The sequence below is a fragment of the Pungitius pungitius genome, chromosome 15 (genome assembly GCF_949316345.1).
Source record: "Pungitius pungitius chromosome 15, fPunPun2.1, whole genome shotgun sequence".
NCBI classification, from domain to species: Eukaryota; Metazoa; Chordata; class Actinopteri; order Perciformes; family Gasterosteidae; genus Pungitius; species Pungitius pungitius.
In genome coordinates, this window is record NC_084914.1 from 10,871,934 (window position 1) to 10,892,212 (window position 20,279).

Here is a 20,279-nt window from a genome sequence, read left to right on the forward strand (position 1 = left end):
ATGCACCAAAAACTGTCTGTTTTTAAGTCTGTATGTGTGGACTTGTGTTTGTGTACCTGCTGACTTGTCCTTTATTGTACATATTGTTGAATTTGCTCGAATAGTGAGTGAAATGTTTGGTCAAATGAGTTAACTTGGACTGCTCTTTGGCCCTTTGGTGTTCTGCTAGAAGTTAATTATTTCCTCAGTATTCAATTAGTTTACTATTTTGAGAAAGTATTATCCATTCTGTAATTTTGCAAATCTATTAAAATACATGAAATATGTCATTGAAATTACAATAAAAGCATACTATGTTCTTAACACTTTCTATGAGACGTCACCTGGCTCTCAGCTGGATTTATTCACAGAGTCTCGCTGTTCTGGGTGTTATTAGTCTTTACAAAAAAAAAAGTCATCACCTCATGGTTGCATGCCTTCACCAACCAGGCAGTTTGCCTCCTGTTACTCATTTGAGCAATACGGTCCTAATAAGAATACAAAGAATGAGGTCTGTGAGGTCACAGTGACTTTTAACCAATGAAATCCAGTTAGTTCTTCCTCAAATATCTGTTGATATTTGGTCCAGATGTCAAGGGGTCCCTGAGTTTAAAAAAAGGCCCACAAACAGACAACCTTCTGCAGCAGAAGGATAGAAAACAGCTGTCACTTTCTGTTAGTTGAAGAGGTGACTAACTCTCACATTGTTTGGTTTAAGATGAGTTAAATGGAACATTTTTGTGGTGCTAGAAAAATTTCTATTTGATTCAGAAGTAGTACACATGTTTTATTTCTGGGGAGATGAAGAAATTCATTATTAACATTAACAGATATTGAAAACATCAGTCTCATTGAACCAATCTAGCATGGCTATAGTTTCACTGTTTTTTTCTTAAACATTCCAAAGTGAACAAAAACAAATTCAAGTTGACTCTCGTTTGCAAGAAATAACTCAGCTGGAGTTTTTTCGTTATTTATTACAAGAATATTGATTATGTTTTTGGTTTGCACTGAAACACGAAAATACAATGCTCGTGTAACCATCTACACTTATTTGGTTGAACTGGCATCACAACCACTCGAGCCAAATACTTCTACTCATCCACTCATCGACACATTAACATAATGCAAAGCTCCACATGAAACAATTACCAACACTACACATCAGCTGACAAAACACACATAAACACACACAGACACAGGCCCTCAGTTACCATCCAATTAACTTGTGTGACAACTACTAGATCCACTGTTCACACATTTCCATACACATTAATATTTGCGGTTATTATTAGATATAAAAATACAACAGGATTGGAAAACACCATCTATTAAATCGTGGTAATATACACAGTGCACCTCACATGATTGATACATCATGGTAGTTAACCAGAACACGTAAAACAACTTTCAACTGGCTATCGAACCGGATCACGACGGATACAAGATAAATATTGAGATTGACGTCCTGAATTCATAGCGACAGTGTGATTTTTTCATTAGACTATTAGCCGTTTCTTGTTAAGAGCGAAAATGGGATTTTTCAGAACCCTTCATAATCTGTATTCAATAAAAAAAATATATGTAAAAAAAAAAAAATCAGTCACCTCTTCCGAAGAGCCTGTAAAACAAAACAAAAAAAACAACAATGTTCCATAATTACTTCTGTCAGGTAACACTGAATATCATCAAAAGATACTCGCAGTGACAGAGCATCGGTTGCCATAGCAATGGCACTTTTTCAAAGAATCTCTCTATTCTTTGCCCAAAGCAGCCACCCAACATTGCCGTTGGTGCGATTGATTCTTACACCCCGATGTTCATTAGCGCTTCCAACCGGTTGCAAATGTGTCGTCAAACCCAATCTGCGCCAGCAGGGTGAAGAACGAGGCAGCGAACAGCTGTCTGATGTCGTCCTTTTCCCCTGGTGACGAGTGCTCCGTCTAGCAGGAAACACTTGTTATGGGTTAAGTGAGAGCGCAACGGCGGCTCAAAAGTCCCACGGAGCCTCTTCTCGACGTGTCACCGTGCATTCTGGGTATTAGAAACAGTTTAGCGGTTGCTGTGGAAAAACGAGCTGAGCCCTTCTACGATTAAGTCAGTGAATACAGTACATTAGTTTTAACTGCACAACCTGATGCAACAGGACTACATCCAGATGTGAACCGTCACACAGTCCGTTCCCACAGTCTCTTTATGGTAACGAGGAGTTCAGTCAGTCCTCACAACTTGTAGTGAGTCAGTTACCAGTCAATGTTAGGCCTCAATTGCCATTCGACAGGTAACCCATGTGTGTGTTGGTGATGAAGTCACAGGTGGGGATGCTACTGACGGCCTGGTGGATGTTCATAGCTGTGATCTCTCTTGGCGCCCTGCAAAATCCAATGTTACAAATTAAGGACTTTGAGCATTGCTCAAAACACAGGAAATATCTTTTTGTCCGCTGGTTTCTAAATATATTTATATCTGAATAAGAGCATTTTAGGATCTCCTTAATTGGTTCAGGCCCCTGCTGGCTTCCATCATTCAAATTGCACATAGCACACAAAATCAAGACAAACAGTTGTTGTTTTCTTAGGATTATTTCTTTTTTTAGCAGGTGAAGTAATTAAGCACTTGTTGTTACAAGTATTTGCAGATTCAACAAAGAGCACAAACCACACAGCTTTGTGTAGTGCTTTTTCTTTTAACCAAAGATAATACAAGAACTCTTAATTGAATTAAAAAACAAAACATTCATAATTACTACAGCCACCAGATTCTCTGAAATTTATCTCAGATCACTGAACTAAGCTTTAAGGAGAACAACAATCAGAGCAGCAAACCAGTGGTTTGGATACAGTGAATAAAGTGAAAAATGGAGCACAGAGTAGGTCACATGTCCGCGAGAGCGAAAGAGTGACAAGAGAGGCAGACCTGTTCGGAGGGGATTTGGCGTAGGCCCCAGCCAGAGCTTCTCTCAGGACGTCGCTGGCAAACTGTTCGGTAGCCTGCAGCACACAAACACACACACAGTTAGTGCAGGTGTACATCTCATACATTCTGTATATTCATTATTCTAAGGGGGTCTACCAAGGTTCCGAGTAAATGGGCCACTTTTTGTTTTCTGTGTGTGCCCCGATTAGCGACTGACCTTCAGAATCATGGCTTCCACTACCGGAGCGAACACATTTTTCTCCACCTCAACTGGCTGGAAGGTTACCCCAATCTGAAAGACAACGAGGAGTCATCATACCTAAAATACCTAAAAATGTAGTTACTAGAAGCAACACAAAAGCATGTTCTCTCTCTGCGTTGTCCCTTTGTGAAAGGGGGCCGCGGGGAGGGTCCTTACTTGCTGAGCCGTTTCACTGACGAACTGAGCGGAAGCACAGGGGCCCAAGAAGAACTTCGGCTCCGAGTCAGCCTCTTGCTCCTCCTCCTTGACCTTCAGCTTCCGGCAGGGAGGGGTCACAGTCACAATGTCGACTATTTTGTCGTCCACCTCCTCCGGATCAGTCTTCAGCAGAGCTTGCATCTGCTCCAGCCGCAGCACCAGCTCGTCGCAGCTGCTCAGGGTCGCCGGGCACTCTGCGGACCGATGCACACGTAACGCATGAAACACACCGGGTTCCCAGGCAGCTGCGTCGCAGCCGAGCGGGGACATCATCAGCGCTGCACTCAGCCGCTCGCCGTGTGGCCCGCCACTCGGAAAAAAAGATTGACGGTTGGCTCACTTTACCGGTTTAGCAATTAAAATGTTATTTGTGCAACGAGGAACGACGAGGATAGCGCAAACACATATTGTTATTTTTGCTCTGGCTCAGGCGAGAGTGTGACTCACTGAGGCGAGGGGCCTCGTCTCTCACCCTTTACAGACCAAAGACAGAATTAATGAGAACTTCCTGTGAATACAGCCCCGATGCCTCACAGACCATTTGGTAACAACACAAGCGTCGCTTTTTGTTTGAAAAGGAATACACATGCAACACTGACGGCAGAATACTGATCCACTTTGAGCAGAGTGGGCTTAGAAAACACAAAAGCAAAGAAGAGACACATAATCCTCGTGTAGCCGCTGCGCGTCTCACCGGGCTCGTTATCTATCTGAGTGAGGATGTCCTCGATGGACTCGTCGTCGTTCACGTGCTGGGGTTCCAGGTCCGGCGGCGTGTAGCCCCTCTGGCGACACCACTGCGCCACCTCTCTCGTCTTCGGGGGGGTGAGGGCCTGCAGGCGGGGCGAGCGGTCCAACACATCCTGGACGACCCGCTTCACTGCCACCGCTCGCTGGAGCTGCACAGAGACACATCGGTTATGTAAAGGAGTGAACGGAGCCTCAAAGCTCTTAAATCCACAGCTTTAAATAGTTTAATATCTTGGGCCTGCTAGGACGAGAGGTGCATACGTTCGGGTCCACGCTGTCTCTCCCGCAATACGCCTATCCTTCTGTAACCACGACACACCTTTCCTTAAAAAAAATGACACGTAGATATAAAATATCCACGCCTGGGTTCATCTTTTGTAGTAGTAGAGAAAAATAAGTGGTGGGTTGTGGTCTGTATGAGCGATTGATGACCCCTCCGAAGAGATCAGATGAGAAAACCAGGCAGATACACATCTGACCCAATAGATAGGAAGACATGAGGTAAGCAGAAAGCTAGTGAGGGGGCTGTCACCAAGCAGCGAGACACATAACACACACTACAAATCCAAGACCAATGCATATAATAACTCCCGTCGTAAAGTCCTCTTGCTGAGAGCGGTTCATAATAAGCGTCGCGCTGTGGCTCAAACATTAATAAGCCTATAAAATTCAGTTGATAAAGAATAAAGGGAAAGTAATACAAAACCATTTCATTGAAGTATGCAAAGATTCTTTTTTTAACATTGATCACAAATAACGTCCGATCATCATTGTTATGATCACTCAGAGGCACCGGGAATGTATCATCATTCACACACAAGAAAAGGTCACCTCTGATGCTCTGCGCTTGCCAATAGTCCAGGAATAATACTGTTCTGTTGAAGAGGCACAGAATGGATGGGAGTCCTCAGCTGAATGAGCAAACAAACAAACAGATAATTAATAAGCATCTTAAGAGCTTGTTTAAATATGTGCAGATTTAAGGAAGACGCATTCAAGCTCACTTACTCTTCTCTGGAACAATAAGGGGGAACTTCTTTATCACCGCTGTCAGCAGCTGCATCATCGTCTCTATGTGTTCAGGGCTGAAAAGGAATATGAGTTGCAGGACTGCTATCTAAAAAGAAGCCCCTATATGGACACCTGTGAAGAGAAACTCTCCGAAAACCAAGTATTTCCTTTGTCGGTTGCCATTGGGTAGCTTTAATAAATGGCCCTACGCGATTCAGCAGGTTAATTATGGATATATTAACACTTATGAAAATAATTGAACACATAACAGAGCAGAATGGTTTGTGGGTGCAGAATGGAGCTGTAGCTTCACGGTCGCCTTTCCTCTTCACAGACAATAAAGGATCGAACCCTTTAAGAAGACCTTAACGTTATGTTTTTGCACTCACTTGATGAGGTCGTGTGCTGCGTTATCTGCCCCTTGCTCCTGCTTCACTGCAGAGGCAACGCTGACGCATGTGGCGACGGGAGCAGTCACCGGGGGGGAGGGAACAGCTGTGACAGCTGTGCTGGAACCTGGCTCTGTCTTCACTGGGGGAGCGGAGGGTGACAGCAAGTGGGACTTAGTTTGTGTCTAAAGTTTGTCTTTCGCTTTATATTAAACACCGACGCATTTGAGAAGATCGACAAAATGTTGTTCAAGTTCTGCGTTTTGTAGCCATTAGACAAAAAAGTGACTACAATAGGAAGAGGTGAAGGGGGAAATGGAGGTCAAGAGGTAAAGACTGAGAAGAAAGCGAGAGGAGATGGACCCCTCTCACCTTGGGCCAGAGGCAGGGCAGGGGAGGGGGACGCCTGTCTGGCGGGACATGGGGAGGCTCCAGCTGCTCCAGGAGTGGTGGAAGACCAGGAGGACGGAGTACTGGCAACGGGGCCTTTAGACACCACTATACACAGATGAAATGGATGGAACAATGGTCCATTCGGTAAATAGGCCAAACAGTTGAAAAAGCACAGGTGGGAGATGTGTAGGGGGAGTGGTGCTGCACAGAGGAAAATCTACAGTTGATGTTTTGGTAACTCGAATGAAATCCCTCCCGGGAGTAAAATGTAATGACAAAATTAACTCACTTCAGAAAGTAAAACTGAATAAAGCCGCCTCCTCCTGTCCTCCTCCTCACGAAATCACATCAGAGAGCGAAGTGCTCCATTTCAACATTTTGCTCTTCAGAAAGATGAGGCCCCAACAAAGCAATCAATGGCAATGCTTTCCCCCGTTTTATATTGCAACTGCTTTTTTATCTGCTCGAAGGAGTGATTCAGACAGCGTCGCCATCTGGAATGCACTCATTGATTCTACATAATCTAGTGATAAGGCAGACTGTTGTACCTGCCAAACAAATGTTGCAGCGAGGGGGACTGCATCGGGCATACTGACCTTTCCCAACGGGCATGACTACGCCCCCAGACGCGGTGCCCACCCCCAGCTGCTTGAGCTGGTTGGCAGGGATGGTTAAGACCGTCTGTTGGGCGCTGGAACCTGCGGAACTGATCTTCAGCATACCTGCACCAAACAACACGTTTAAAGGTGGCGCTCGAGGCTGGGCCCCGTGCAACACTCGTCCAGGCGGCTGAACATGCTGCGCACCTGAGAGGGCCGCGGGCGTCTTTCCTCCTCCTGCCGCAGCCATCCCGCCGACTAACGAGGCAGCCAGTGACGCCGCGCTGCTTTTGGCCACGCCCACCCCCGCGCCCTTGGACACGCCGACGACAGGCATGTTGGCGACGCCTTTGGCCACCGTTACCACGGCTCCCGCTGAGCCCGCGGCACTCTTTGGCACTGTGGCTGAGTTTGCAGCACCCTTGACCAAGGTGGCCACAGCCATCTTTGACAGGCTGCCTCCAGCAGTGGCGGCAGCGGCGGCGCTCTTGGCTGCGCTTATCACGGCCGCTTGGTTGGCTGCCACCAGGAGCGAGTGGTGCGGAGAGGCCGACTTGACGCCATCGGCAGCCTGCACAGGACACACAGCTGTCAGTCAATGGGTGTTTTTTACCAAAAGTATTCGACACAATACCAGTAGCAGTAACCAAATTCGATTCAATACCACAAATACAACACTGGTATATTTATCTGTAATAGTCATAAATAAAACATCTGTTTGGATCTTTTTTGACCTGCCCCTCTTTGTCAACACTTGGCTTTAATATTAGTATTCGCCTACAGCAAGATATAAATGAAAACTACATGGTGCAATCATAATCATCATCATAATTTATTCTACACGGCTATGTAATGTTGCCAAAGTTCATCCATATTTTACTTATTCTTTTTTTAGAGGACGGTCAGCAAGAGCTCGTGCACTTGACGCCATGGCCCGATCCCAATCTCCCCCCTGAACCCTGAGGGACTCAACAGTTGTCACTTGATCAGTTGTTGAGTGTGAGGGCTTTAAATTGTGTAAATATGAATGGGACGAATGGGACGGCACTTTGCTGCCACATGTCACGTCATCAAGACATTGTCAAAAAATATGATACTATGAAACTTTTTACTCTTTGATTTGTACAACTCTTAGGCTCTTTCCTCATAAAATGAGAGGTAATCTTAAATAATGTTTTAGTTTTTTTGCTTTGTTTCAGTACCTCTGCAGTTACAATTTCTCCTCATGTCTCAGTCCTCATGATTCGATTAACAGTTTTTTAAAACCAGAAGGGGGTAAATGTATCCCTATTTTGTTTTTGCCTTAACATCTCCATTTTTTCTTTTACTGTATACATATTGGTTTTTGCTTTATGGAGCCTTTAGGAAGTCTTTATTTCCATTTCTGAAGCCAATGAGGCCTGGCGACTGACTCTGAAGCTGTAATCACCCAAACACAGGCCACTGCAGACGGACTGCTCAGGGCTTCTTGCAAACCATCCAAACACAACAACGTCTGCCGATTCCCTTTCTGGGGAATTCCTCATTTCGGTGTGTTCATGCCTCAGTGGGAAATATTAAACTTTATATTACTATAATATATATCTCTCACTTTAAAAAGAAGTTAAAATTAGCGCTACCACTCCATGCTGGGTCGCTTCTACAAAATGTCATCACCATCAATTTATCCGATTAGATAATTTCAGGAAAATGTTAAACCAGTGAGGCAATATTTTAAAAGACATCCATTGGCTTGAAATGGATTTTAAAACTAAACAGCAGTCAGACAGAAAAAAACAGAAGAATGTGAGGACTGTGAGACGGAATAAAACAGAAGAATGTGAGGACTGTGAGACGGAATAAAACAGAAGAATGTGAGGACTGTGAGACAGAATAAAACAGAAGAATGTGAGGACTGTGAGACAGAATAAAACAGAAGAATGTGAGGACTGTGAGACAGAAAAAAACAGAAGAATGTGAGGACTGTGAGACTAGCCTGTTGCTGACTGGCCGCTGCAGCACTGACGGAGCCGGGGGTGGAACTAGCGGCGGTGATGACTCCGCCTGTCATCCTCAATGTGGTCGTCCCCGGCTTGGACAAGTGGCCCGCTGCAGATGCCGTGACCGTCTTAACGGAGCCGTCAGACAGCTTCATCTGTGCACCCTGGGAGCCGCCCACCACCTGTTTGTCATTGAAAACACAAAATTTGATTTAGAATACAAAACTAAGACACACCTAATGCAAATCAAAATGTTTGTGTGATTGTTCCCTTTGATAAATTGTCTGGCCTTAATTGCAATTCACAACAGCAATTCATATTGGGATACTTAAAGATTAAAGGAACCGAGGGATGACATTGTTAGGCAAAGTCAAACAGTAACAATATCATACAGTCAGACACACGGTCTGTGAAGGAGTTTAAAGACAATCCTTTGAAAGTCCATCGACTACCTCCAAAACATTACGCTGTTTTTAGATTGTCTTAAATGGTTGTGCTCCTTGCTTAAAATAAGCACCTGAAATTCTTTACAGAAATGTGTGATCATTAAATGTATGGACCAACATTTTAGGAATGAGGGGGATTCGCTATAACTCTCTTTTGATCTGATCTCTGTCAAAGGCAGCAATCTTAGATCGACGTGTACCCAAAACGCCAGGCAGTTCATCTCGGACAGCGCTGTGAGGAAAAAAGCCTTCTGGAGATTGTGAAGCAGAAAAGGGGCGCAAACATGAGTGTGGACATTACTGCAGCCACCGTCGGTATCAGAAATTGCAGAAGACGAGTCCTGCTCTCCACCTCATTACCCACACTGACCTGAGCCACGATAGCCGCCTTCTGTCCAGCGGTCACCCGTATGGCCTGCTGGGTGACAGTCGCTGGAGTTGATGCTGATTGACCTGCCGAACTCGAACCAACCTGCTTCCCCGATCCCTGTGCTGGCTGGCCAACCAGAAACGTACCCTGAGGACAAGCCGGGTTTAAGGAAAGAGTAGAAATCCAACAGCATGTTACATTTGAGTGAATAAAAGCCAGTGTAATGGTCATGGTCTAAACTCAGCTGGGTGAACCGCACAGCACAAACAAATGGGAAACACCAGATTCCTTCCCTTAACTGGAGGAGGAAACCTCTGCAGAAAAATTAATCAAATGATGTTTGCTAAATATATACGAGCAGCATTGTTCAAAGCCTGACTGCAGGATCAATGCTGCTGTAAGTAATTATTAGCAAGCAAATAAATACAAATGTCTCCATAAACAAAAATGCAGGTCCGCAACATCACAAAACACATAGATATAATTTTTATACCCGTCTGTAAGGTTTGTGTAATAGTCTAAATGCATCTCTACGCACCTGTGGGGTCTGTTTAAGGATGTATGACGTGTAAGAGAGGTTAGAAGGCAGACTGCTGGAGGAGGAAGAGGAGGAAGTGGAGGTCTGTGGAGCGCCAGCACCTGCCGATGAGCTGCTCTGGGACTGCTGACCTAAATTACACACGGCCACATAAAGGATTTCAGTCTGAAATCTGGCAAACAATCCTGTTATTATCCCCAATTACCATTCATCTTCTTTGTCTAATTTCGAACAGATTCATTGGTAATGTGGCAATTCATTCAGAAGCGGAGCGATATATTGGTTTAGATAAAATACGGAATACTGCTTAATCTCTTTAATCACATGGCAACTTGACAGGGAGTATGCTGTGTGACAGATTTTAGCTCGCAGTACACATTAAATAAAATGCAGAAAGGACTGAATGACTATGACTGACTCACTACCCAGAAGGTAGGGGAGAAGCCTAAATCTGTATCTGCAACCAGCATGCCTGAAATTGTCGAGTCACTTCGAAAGTGAGCCTCTGCTATTTGCCAAACTCTATGATGAGCCAAGAGCAACAAAGTTGTTATACGATTTGAGGCATAGAGGAAAAAGTCAGACCGGGACACAAACCAGGCTTACTGAGTCACCTAAAGCTTAATGCGTTAGTTTCAGTTATTAACAAACAATTTCCACCATGAGAGAGACAATTGTATTCCTATAATGTTGTGCATGGCAAGATGCTGAAAATTGTCAGACTATCTGCACTCACTTGGAAATTAAATAATCACTATAGCCCAATTAAAGACTATTTAATTTTCTATAAGTAAACACTTTTTAAACTGGAGGTCGCATTATACTTGAGGGCTTCATATTGTGACAGGGTGTCTGCTAGAGTATCTGAGGCACTTGAAATGTCAGCTCAACTTAACCCTGAAAAACTTTCTACAAGCACTCACAAGAATTCTGTGTCACAGTGTAAAAAATGGTTAAGACCCTCTAGTCCCTTGAACCTAGAACGTATGGAGTATATCAAGTGTGTCACTTACAAGCAGTATGAGGAAGGGAATATCTATAAATCCACTGGCTATTTTTAAAAAGATGGATGGAAGATGTAGCATGTCTTACCTGCGCCGGAGGCACGGAGGATAGCTCCCTGTGGGATGAGAAGCAGCTTGCCTTTCCCTGAAGGGTTCTTACTGTTGGTGGTCAGGTAGAGCTTGGTGCCTGGAGGTAAATTAGCTAGATTGGCCAAGTTGTTGGCTGGCAGCTGAAGAGTGGCCATCACTATGGACATATGCAGGAAAAACAAAAAAGGTTATTTACACACCTCTGAAATTGCATTGCAAACATGAAGACTCACTTTTCACTCATTCACACATCTCTTCCTCTTTAAACTTTAGTATATTTAGGCACTATTCCGGCTTTGAGTCAGAAAATGATATGAACACAAAAGTGATATATTACGCAAAAACATTCAATGTTTATACCTAATCGAATTTTGTGTAATTCAAATAATTGTTACAATAACTACAAATGCTCATGCTGCCTTAATGTCACATGAGCCATGTGCACTTGCGTCTGTGAACTCTGACCTCCACTCTTTCCACTCGGACCACCAGCAGCCTTGGCAGCAGCCTGCTGACCAGAGATGCCACTGGCTCCACTGACGATGGCCTTAGCGACTCCCTGAGCCAAAACCTGCTTCCCACCCATCACCTTGGAGACGGAAGGGTTGCCCTTGGCCACCACAATCTGTCCGCTGCTGATGGCCACCTGTTTGACTGCCGACTGGAGCGTAGAGCTGACAGGAATGCCTAACATCTAGAAATGAGAGGTGCCAGATATAGTTGTTGAATAACTCACTTTTGACAGCAGGGCTCCTCCACTACCAACATGTGAAGGATTGATGTGCTTCTGTGTGAGGGAAAGACTGACCTTGCTGGTTGTTGCCCCTGGGGCCCCTCCTGCCGGTTTCTGGGTCGCCATGGAGATCATGTGACCTCCTTTCACTGTGACAAACTGGTGTGTTGCGGTAGTAGCAGGTTGCTGCTGGCTGGTTACTGTGGAAACCATCTGCTGCTGATGTGTTGAAACTTCCCCTGGTTCCTGCTTGATAATAACCTGAAAAAAGTGAGTGCACATGGCGAGAACAACTGTAACAGGAAGGCCACCATACCTTGAAAACAACAGGATGTAAATACTGTAGCTGTTATCACGTGTGTTTTATAAAAATTTAACGACACAATGTGACTGTCAAATGTCCCTTATTTTTCCATCAGGCTACTGAATGCAGCGCTTCTTTTCTAAAATCAGCATCATTACTTATTCATCCAAGAGATTTTTTCACACTCCCCATCTGCTCACAGCAGGTGCCAGATACCCACAGCATCAACAACTGAGCAGACAAGAGCACCACTACGATATAACTGAAATCTAAAAACAGATTGAAAATGTTATTCTTTGTAGATGGGAACCGAACAATCAACTTGGAAGCTGGAAAATTTCACAACATGGGATTGACACAGAGTGAGATAGAACCATGTAGATGTGCTTCCTATATTTACAGGGATGTCCCATTTAAACAGCTTACAGAGGGTCTCACATCTGCTGAAGATAGCACCCTGGTCTACTAATTAATACCACCGTGGTTTGTTAAAGATACAGATACTATAGAGACAGACACTTCAAAGTGCTAGGAAGAGATCAGTAAAAAGAAATGTTTCAGTTCAAAACTCAGTTAAAAGGGTGACACCAACTCACCTTCATCCCCGACGACAGGAAGGTGCCCGTGTGGACTTTGGGGGCTGGAGAGCGAGTGCCTTGAGCAGCGGACTGTTTGGATGAGGGGCTTCCTGTGGAATAATTTTACAATAATTTTTACAAAAAAGACATCATGCAGGAGACAACAGTATTTGGGAGGGTTCACTGCAGGTCTTGCCGTCTTTTCAAAAGGCATCAAGACCGTTACGCTGCGAGGTGACACTTCCCTCTCAGGGTTCCTCTGCGTGGGTGTTGAAGCCGAGCAACAAAGTTTTGTCCCTTACCCACCGCATTGAAATTAGTTTTATCCCGGGATTGGTGAATCAGCACTAACGCCCACATTATCCAGCTTGATAAAACCTCACTTAATGACACTCAGGCACCGTTGCCAGGATTGGTTAAGCTGTTTTTATGGAGGAAGAGTGGGATTGGCTGAGTGGGCGAGAAAGAGCGAACAATCTGAGGTAAAGAGCTTCTAAGAGGAATATGAACCGACCCTGCCGATGTGAAAAAAGCTAGTGCAATAATCTTAGTGATGGAATATAACTCTGCTCCATGATGGAATGACGCGTAAACATCATGTGATATACCACTCATATTTGCAGATAATTTGGGACCTTGTCTAAAGGGAAACACATACAAAACTTGATGTGAGCGTTGGGTCTCATCCTCCGAATCTGGCCATAAAACAGAGCAGCTCAGTCCCCATGGTAACCACTCATCCAGCAACTATCCTGCTAGCTCACCACACGTCATACAGAAAAGGAAAAAGAGAGATACACAGGAACAAATCGAGAAAAAGAACAAAAAATCAGGAGGGAGGAAGTACAAAGAGCTGGGTATGAAGGTACAATGGGCTGATCGAGGATCAGCAGGAAAGAAAGTATAAGAGAGAAATAGATAAAGAGGAGAAGAGTACAGGGTATTGTTCACCGTTTATTCTTCTACAGAGTTCTTCACAGACATCTCAGACACCGCTTGTCTTTTTCACTTCAGGCCCAGCGATTTCAAGGGCCACTTTGATACAGAGTGGGAGATGTGTACCTGTGGAGGCAGCGGATGAGGAAGCCATGCTGATCACTTGGCCAGGCTTGTCCACAATGATGTAAGGGTTGTTAAGGACAGACGAGGAGCTCTGCTTGCTGTGGGCAGTGGGGGTGGCTGGTGTGCGAGGCAGCGGCGAGTGGCTTGGGGTGGATATGGGAGACCCTGTGGGGAAGAGAGCAATTAGGCTGCAGGTGATGTAATTCACATCACTGCCAGTCATGCAATTCGGCCCAACTTAAATCTATCCATGATGCAGATCTAAAGAAGTCAGAGGAGACCGATTGTACAAACTTTGCAGTAAAGAAATGGGGAATCCTGAGAGTTCTCCTTCCGTTTCAGTGATGGCAACATTTTATATCATTAGATGAAGTGAAGAATAAACGTCAACACCAGAGAACACATTTTGCAAAATCTTTGGATAGGACAATTGTGAACTCTGACAAAGTTAAATTGGACAAGGCATATGCTGACTTAAATGTGCTCATGTTTTATCTGTATGAAATCTAATATAAAAAGAGTAAATAAAAGCATGTTAGGTGACTCGCAAACATATCAAAATAAATTCACATGAATATCAAATGGCCACTGGGTGGCAACATTTACCTGAAACAATTTTACAGCTCATGGTGATTGGTTGGAACGATTTACTGGGAGACTCGGTGGGACTTGGGGGTAGTCCGAGTGGGACAATCTTACAGCTTGCTGTAATCGGCTGGAAGGCAGAGTTGCCATGGGAACCGAGAATGATCCTGTCGCCGGCCTTGGGTCGGGTTGGAGTGCGTTCACCAGCAGGGAGGCCGGAGCTGTGGCCACTTACAGACCTTCCTACCTCCGCTTTGATTAAACCTCAAAGGGAAATGAAAGAGTAGATTTATTTTTTCTCTTGCAACATCATTAGGAGTTAAGTTACAGATTTTATGAGTTACAGGTGTAAAAAGACAAGGCACCTAGTATCAGAGTACAAAAGGCCTACTTAATAATTCATTTGTTTTTCTAAAAATACGTAAATGCTAAATGGACTGTACTTGTATAGCGCTTTTCTGAGTCTTTTGCTGTCTACACTCCATAACCCCATCATTCACCCATTCATACACTGATGACAGGACCTACCATACACAGTGGCACCTGCCCATCAGTAACTAACATTCACACACTGTAGTCACAGCCATGGGAGCAATGCTGGGGTTAAGTGTCTTGCCCAAGAACACATGGACATGCAAGTTAGCCGGGCCTGGGATCGACAAGGTACAATACAAACAAAAACATGTATCAACTTGTGACCATTGCTCCACAGTGTAACGGGTGGGATAAAACTCCAAAGTGGACCTTGGACTACTATCCTGTGAATACGGTTTTCCGTGGATGTTTCTGTGTGCATACCTTTGTCTACACTGGTATCATGTGGGATGGGAGAACTGGAAGGTCCATAACTTTGAGCCAAGGAGGGGGCCAACGTGGGGCTGGCTACTCTGTGAGTCGCCTTAGAGGAGGAGGCCTGGGGGATGTAGTCCTCGCCAAGAGAGTTCCTATAGAGCTCCACATCAACCACCTGGGACAGATTCATTGTCACAGTGAGGCACTGAGGACATAAAGTCACGAAGGACACAGAGTACATATTAATAACTCACAGTTTCTGCCCCGAGTGTCTGCAGCCCAGTGTATGTTCTGTCCAGCTGTAGGAAAAGAAGAGATAGTTTAGGTTATAAAGTATAAGTGAACTAGATAATTGAATTGTAATCATTTGCAATCCTAATAAAATTCTAACTATTACTTTTATTCAATTCAAGGTATTGTGCCCACATCAATTTAGTAGGTAAAAAGTATACAAAGTATGCTAGGGCGAACAATAAATGGTCATCAGTACCTAATTTGTAATTCACCAGTGGTAGGCAGGACAGAAGTCATCACAAACACAAAAGGACTTCATAGACGCACCGGCGTCTACAAGAGGCTCGGTTACAACTACTATGTGGAAAACACTGTGTACCAATCTGGGGAGGACAACAAGCTGCCTGGGGGTGTGGTCTGTGATGTGGTCTGACCTTTAACTGGTGGATGATGTCGATGCGTTTGTTGCGGGGGTCTTTGAAGTGGATCTGGATCCTCACAGGAAACTCACCCCAACCGCGACGTGTTAAGTGGAAGGGTGGCTCACTGAGAACGGACACATGCAAGAGGCCTTTTGTAAAGTCAGCAACTACAATTGCAAAAAACTAAACTCGCTGCAGAAATGTATGAGAAGGAATAGCGCACAGGAATGGTCGTCATATATTCTACTCAACTACTTCATACAATTTTAAGAATAGAGCAACACACCACATACTGCATCTTAGATTATACGTTTCCAGCAACCCTTCTATGCGGCTGGGACAGACCAAAAAGACAAAAACGGTCTTTGCGAGTCTCTAAAGGGTCTTGAATTAATGGCTTGAAAGTGTCTCATCTTCTTTTCCTTTGAAGCTTGAGGTTGTCATCAACCTCACAACAGGAAATGGTTGAAATGCCCGCATTCACAGGGGGGGCCTTCGCATGCCTACCATGCGTTTGTCTATTCAAGAATACCAGCTTAGTGATGCATTATTGTTTTATCTTACTTATCGTTACGGTGGCTCACTGTGAGTGAAGACTCAGTCAGAGGGGGCTTATGAGCCGCGGTTTCTGCAACGCAAGGCCCTTTTCAGCTGAAACAGCCAGGAGGCTACAGCTCAGGATAAGGATTACTGGCCGATGAAAGAGATAATTTATTCAAAATCCATTCGCACTTTTAAAAGATTAAAAATGAAGTGAGACATCTTAAAACACAGAACCTCATCCCTTCTGGACACCTAAATCAACTGAGACACAAACGTACACACCTCAGTGATTTGGGGCGTAGCTTAAACACCTAAACATGCACGCATTTGTTAGTAGGTGTGACCAATATTAGTCATGCTGATGTTGACTTCCAGTCGGACTCATCATTGTGCCTAACGACGTCACAGACCCCACCATGACGATATGCGTGTCACAATTTCCATAATGAATATGTCTCACAGCTATTAATGATGGCCATTAGACCAGAACATCACAAGATATCCACAAGAGGGCACCGTTTAATAAATCATTTTAATAACAGTCTGTTTACAACAGAGCCCGAATTACTCAACATGGACATCGGCACACTGTTTTTTCCCTTGACAGGTTGGTCTGAAAGTTGTTTCATTAAACGTGAGACTCTCATCCATGTGCCATTTTTCAAATTGTTCCTGTACTTCTTTCAGTTTGGCAAGCGGTGTGTGGAAAAGAGCCGTAGACTACTGACCTAGAATAATGATGTGAATTTGGAAGAAAACATTGTGCCTATGTGCAACACAACACGTGAGGGCGAATGTTACTGGAGTTGTTATTTGACTTCTCATATGAAATTACCACCCAAGAGCAAGTTTCTGCAACAATAGGTTGGAGCTCAGCCTAGATCTGAAAATCCAGTGTGCGTGACTGAAGAATGCAAACACCCTTTGTCTCAAATATACAAAGAAAAGTGACACACACAAACCTGACTTCCACTAGGTCGTTGGGTTTGTAGCTGGGATGCAGGAAGAACCAGACTTTCTTCACAAAGTGGTCGATACTGGGTTCCCTCCTGGAGCCCCTGACGTACACCATCCACTTATGGGTGGATTGGTCATTTTCTTCACGCTTATCTGGGGGAATGTACCTGCGAGATGAAGAGTAAAGACAACCAGAGGGCCCTCTTAATATTCACTCATTTTACTCTGAGACAATTGGTCTTGAGGAGCTGCAACTTATCTGGATCCACTACTGACCAGGGACAACTAAATACAAACAAATAATAATGGCATTTGTCATGCTCAGCTCAGTCAGTCTCAGGTCATCAGTCCAAATTCACTGTTGTTGGATAGTCATATCTGTAGAGGGGAATGACCTTAAATAAAAAACAACTGGCACTCTTGTACACCGGTCATCTCAGAACATCAACATGTTGCACTAAACCCATTTTTCCATCAGTTTTTCTGTTTTTGCACGTAACTACCTACCTGTCCAAAGCCTATTTGTGGCTAATTCTCTTGTATAGGTTTGGCACATATTCTCAAACTTTGAAAGAATCTACAGCAAAACATGAAATCTTTCTTCCTATCAATTTTATACACATAACCTATTCCAAAACCTTTTTTTTCTTATATATTCTCACACTGTCACTATATCCTAATGGATATACTAATGTTTTTTGCCCGTTTCTACCAAAACCAAAACCAAAATATGTTTCATATATGTTTGATTAGCACTGCCTTGTTAATTACTTCCCAACTAGGGATTGACAGATGGGTTCACTGGCTCTGATTGGTTGTTTCCCTTTTGAAGTGGTGGAAACTTACAAATGCCTGTTGAAACACTAAGCGGAGATAGAAAAACAAGTTTCTTTCATACCTGGACACGTTCCCCACTACAATTGTCTTCTTAGCATAGAGTCTAGATGCTTCGTTCCCAGTTGGGTGATAGGTCACCCTCTGCTCTTCTCCTAAGGACAATGGCACGCCAAATGTGTCCTACGAAAAATAATGAAGAACATTACAGGCTCCAAAGAAAATTTTAAAAATGCCAGATTAACGCCAATACCACTATGCATTAACTAAATAAACCCCCCAGATCTTTGTCACTTGAACTCACCTTGCCTGTGTTGCGCCCTGGCCTGCGCTCCTGCCTGCTGCCGTCCTCTCTCCACGCCCCCTCTCCATCCCGCTCAGCTCCCTCGCCTTGCTGAGAGAGGGATCCGGACTCCGAGTGGGGCAGGGACAGAGTCTCAGAGCCCTGGTTGAGAGGGGACGTGGACCGGGACGGGGACTCCAAGAACCGCCTGATGGCCGGATGGTTCAGCACGGCGGGGTCACTCTTAGAAACATGCTAGGTAACAGAAGAAAGGATTGGCTGATGCCACTGTACTGTTCCACTACTGCACAGCAGCTGTCTGGGTGTGAATATATAGGAATCTACCTCGGGGAGCTTTGTTATTCCAGCATTGGCATAGTAGTTAGCCACTATGCACGCCCTCAGTTTGTCCATCATCCTCCTGGCTTCATTGAGTCTCTGCAGAAATAATGGGGAAAAGCAATTGACCTAAATGCTCTGATTTACTGTAAACATACTGTATATCATTTGCTTTTGGTACCTCTGCATTACTGATACAAGTGACTGAATGAAAATACCGTATAATACATTGGAGAAAATACACTTTCCAGTGTCATCCGGAGAAAACGTTACCTGACTTATCACATCTATCTCATGCTCTTTGTTCTTCATCTCCAAAGAAAACTGCTCTCTGATGATGGTTTCAATCTTCTGAACTGCTGCTTCTCGGGCTGAAAGAGAAGACGGTGCACATATGAAAAGTTCCTCAACTACCTGGTCGGTGTGACAGCGTGTAATAACTAAAGCGCATTGACAGCCTCAGGATTCCATCATAAACTCACCATTGTGCTCAGCCGCTTTGTTTCTTTTACTATTTTGAACAAGCGAAATGTCGTCGTAGTCGGGGTCGTTGCCTTCTATTTTCCTTTTAATTCCTGACATGACCGCCTGCGAAAATGAACATGTCAAGAAAAATGCATATCGGTACAGCTAAATGAGCGACTCACATCCACGCTCCCATGGCTAGTTGTTATGGTAGCCCACTTAGCATCGTATTAGCCGGCTGGCAGAGGAGCTGATTCCCGCAGCTAGCCGTCTGCACGGACGGGATATATATTCGTGCTGATGTAGGAGACGCCAAAGACTTCAATAAAGAACATTTTACACACAAAAAAACGCCCCCAGAGTGTGTGTAACGTTGTGTGTAGCCGACAGTCGTAACGTTAGCCAACTGCTATCCTTGTTTGCTAATGTAGCTAGCGTTAGCACACAGTGGAGTACACCGATTCAACCCGTTTGAAAATGTGAACTTACTGAAGTGACCTGCGCTGGGGAGCAGCGTTTCTTTGTGAGGCGTGTGTTTTAATTCAGTGATATCATATCCTTTACGTTATGCTATATGTATCTTACACACTTGTGTGTAATACATTTCTGGCTATATCTCGAGGTGGACAAGTAGGCTAAGAAGTGGGCAGTTAGCTTTGCACCTCACCGAACTGGCCACCAGGAGCCACTGTTTTACACAAGACATTTTCATCTAACGACTCTATCGCCATATTTTCTGGTTGATTATATTATGACAGAGTATGACACAATTGACTACAAACAGGCAATGATTTATTTGAGATATGGACCCTTCGGTATAACTGCTATCAATCTACGTCTATGTTTATGTCCATGAAGTGACGTTAGAAGAAGTTTCCGTTTCATCTTCATCAAAATCTGCAGTGTGGTTGGTGGTTTATTAGTTTAATCACTCTTTAGCCCACGTGTTAATGATGTGAAGATGAATGGGCTGATCCAGTCATGGTTGGGTCAGCTTCATCCACCACATCCAGTATAAGAATTGTTTTTATTGAGATTTCACTCATATACAGTAGGTTTTAAAGCTTAGCTTAAAAAAATTCAGGAAATATATTTTTGAACTAAAGTTTAAATCAACTGCAGGCATATACAGTATACACTAAGTAGAAGGTATCAAATTGAATGACGCAAGTGCAATCTTCAAACAACCTAATTATAATATTTTTATATGCGTTGATTCTTTAA

At 44.0% G+C, this 20,279-nt stretch overlaps 1 protein-coding gene across 2 annotated transcripts; it reads right to left on the reverse strand.

The window, feature by feature from the left end:
- Positions 1 to 13: 13 nt before the first annotated feature.
- On the reverse strand, positions 14 to 19,719 carry yeats2 (YEATS domain containing 2). 2 transcript variants are annotated; one of them, XM_037458736.2, is made up of 30 exons: positions 19,545 to 19,719; positions 19,073 to 19,178; positions 18,864 to 18,961; positions 18,597 to 18,689; positions 18,273 to 18,506; positions 18,033 to 18,151; positions 17,140 to 17,301; positions 15,647 to 15,758; positions 15,233 to 15,277; positions 14,985 to 15,153; positions 14,208 to 14,450; positions 13,602 to 13,766; positions 12,558 to 12,649; positions 11,733 to 11,918; positions 11,390 to 11,618; positions 10,923 to 11,081; positions 9,831 to 9,961; positions 9,293 to 9,439; positions 8,473 to 8,658; positions 6,705 to 7,068; positions 6,495 to 6,620; positions 5,878 to 6,003; positions 5,506 to 5,647; positions 5,114 to 5,190; positions 4,937 to 5,016; positions 4,050 to 4,254; positions 3,314 to 3,549; positions 3,113 to 3,187; positions 2,896 to 2,969; positions 14 to 2,351 (listed from the first exon to the last, which is right to left on the reverse strand). In XM_037458736.2, exons 2-30 carry the CDS (start codon positions 19,170 to 19,172, stop codon positions 2,243 to 2,245), a joined length of 4,284 nt encoding a protein of 1,427 aa, XP_037314633.2. In that variant the 5' UTR covers positions 19,173 to 19,178; positions 19,545 to 19,719; the 3' UTR covers positions 14 to 2,242. The 2 variants fall into 2 exon arrangements, with proteins under 2 accessions (XP_037314633.2, XP_037314635.2); XM_037458738.2 differs by lacking the exon at positions 5,878 to 6,003.
- Positions 19,720 to 20,279: the final 560 nt, after the last annotated feature.

Excerpts from the sequence above, each read along its gene's own strand:
- yeats2 (XM_037458736.2), bottom strand. The coding sequence starts at position 19,172 with ATGTCAGGAATTAAAAGGAAAATAGAAGGCAACGACCCCGACTACGAC. Across the intron at positions 15,278-15,646 it reads ACATCATCCACCAGTTAAAG|CTGGACAGAACATACACTGG; the intron begins GTCAGACCACAT and ends CTTTTCCTACAG. Across the intron at positions 2,352-2,895 it reads GCCAAATCCCCTCCGAACAG|GGCGCCAAGAGAGATCACAG; the intron begins GTCTGCCTCTCT and ends TGGATTTTGCAG.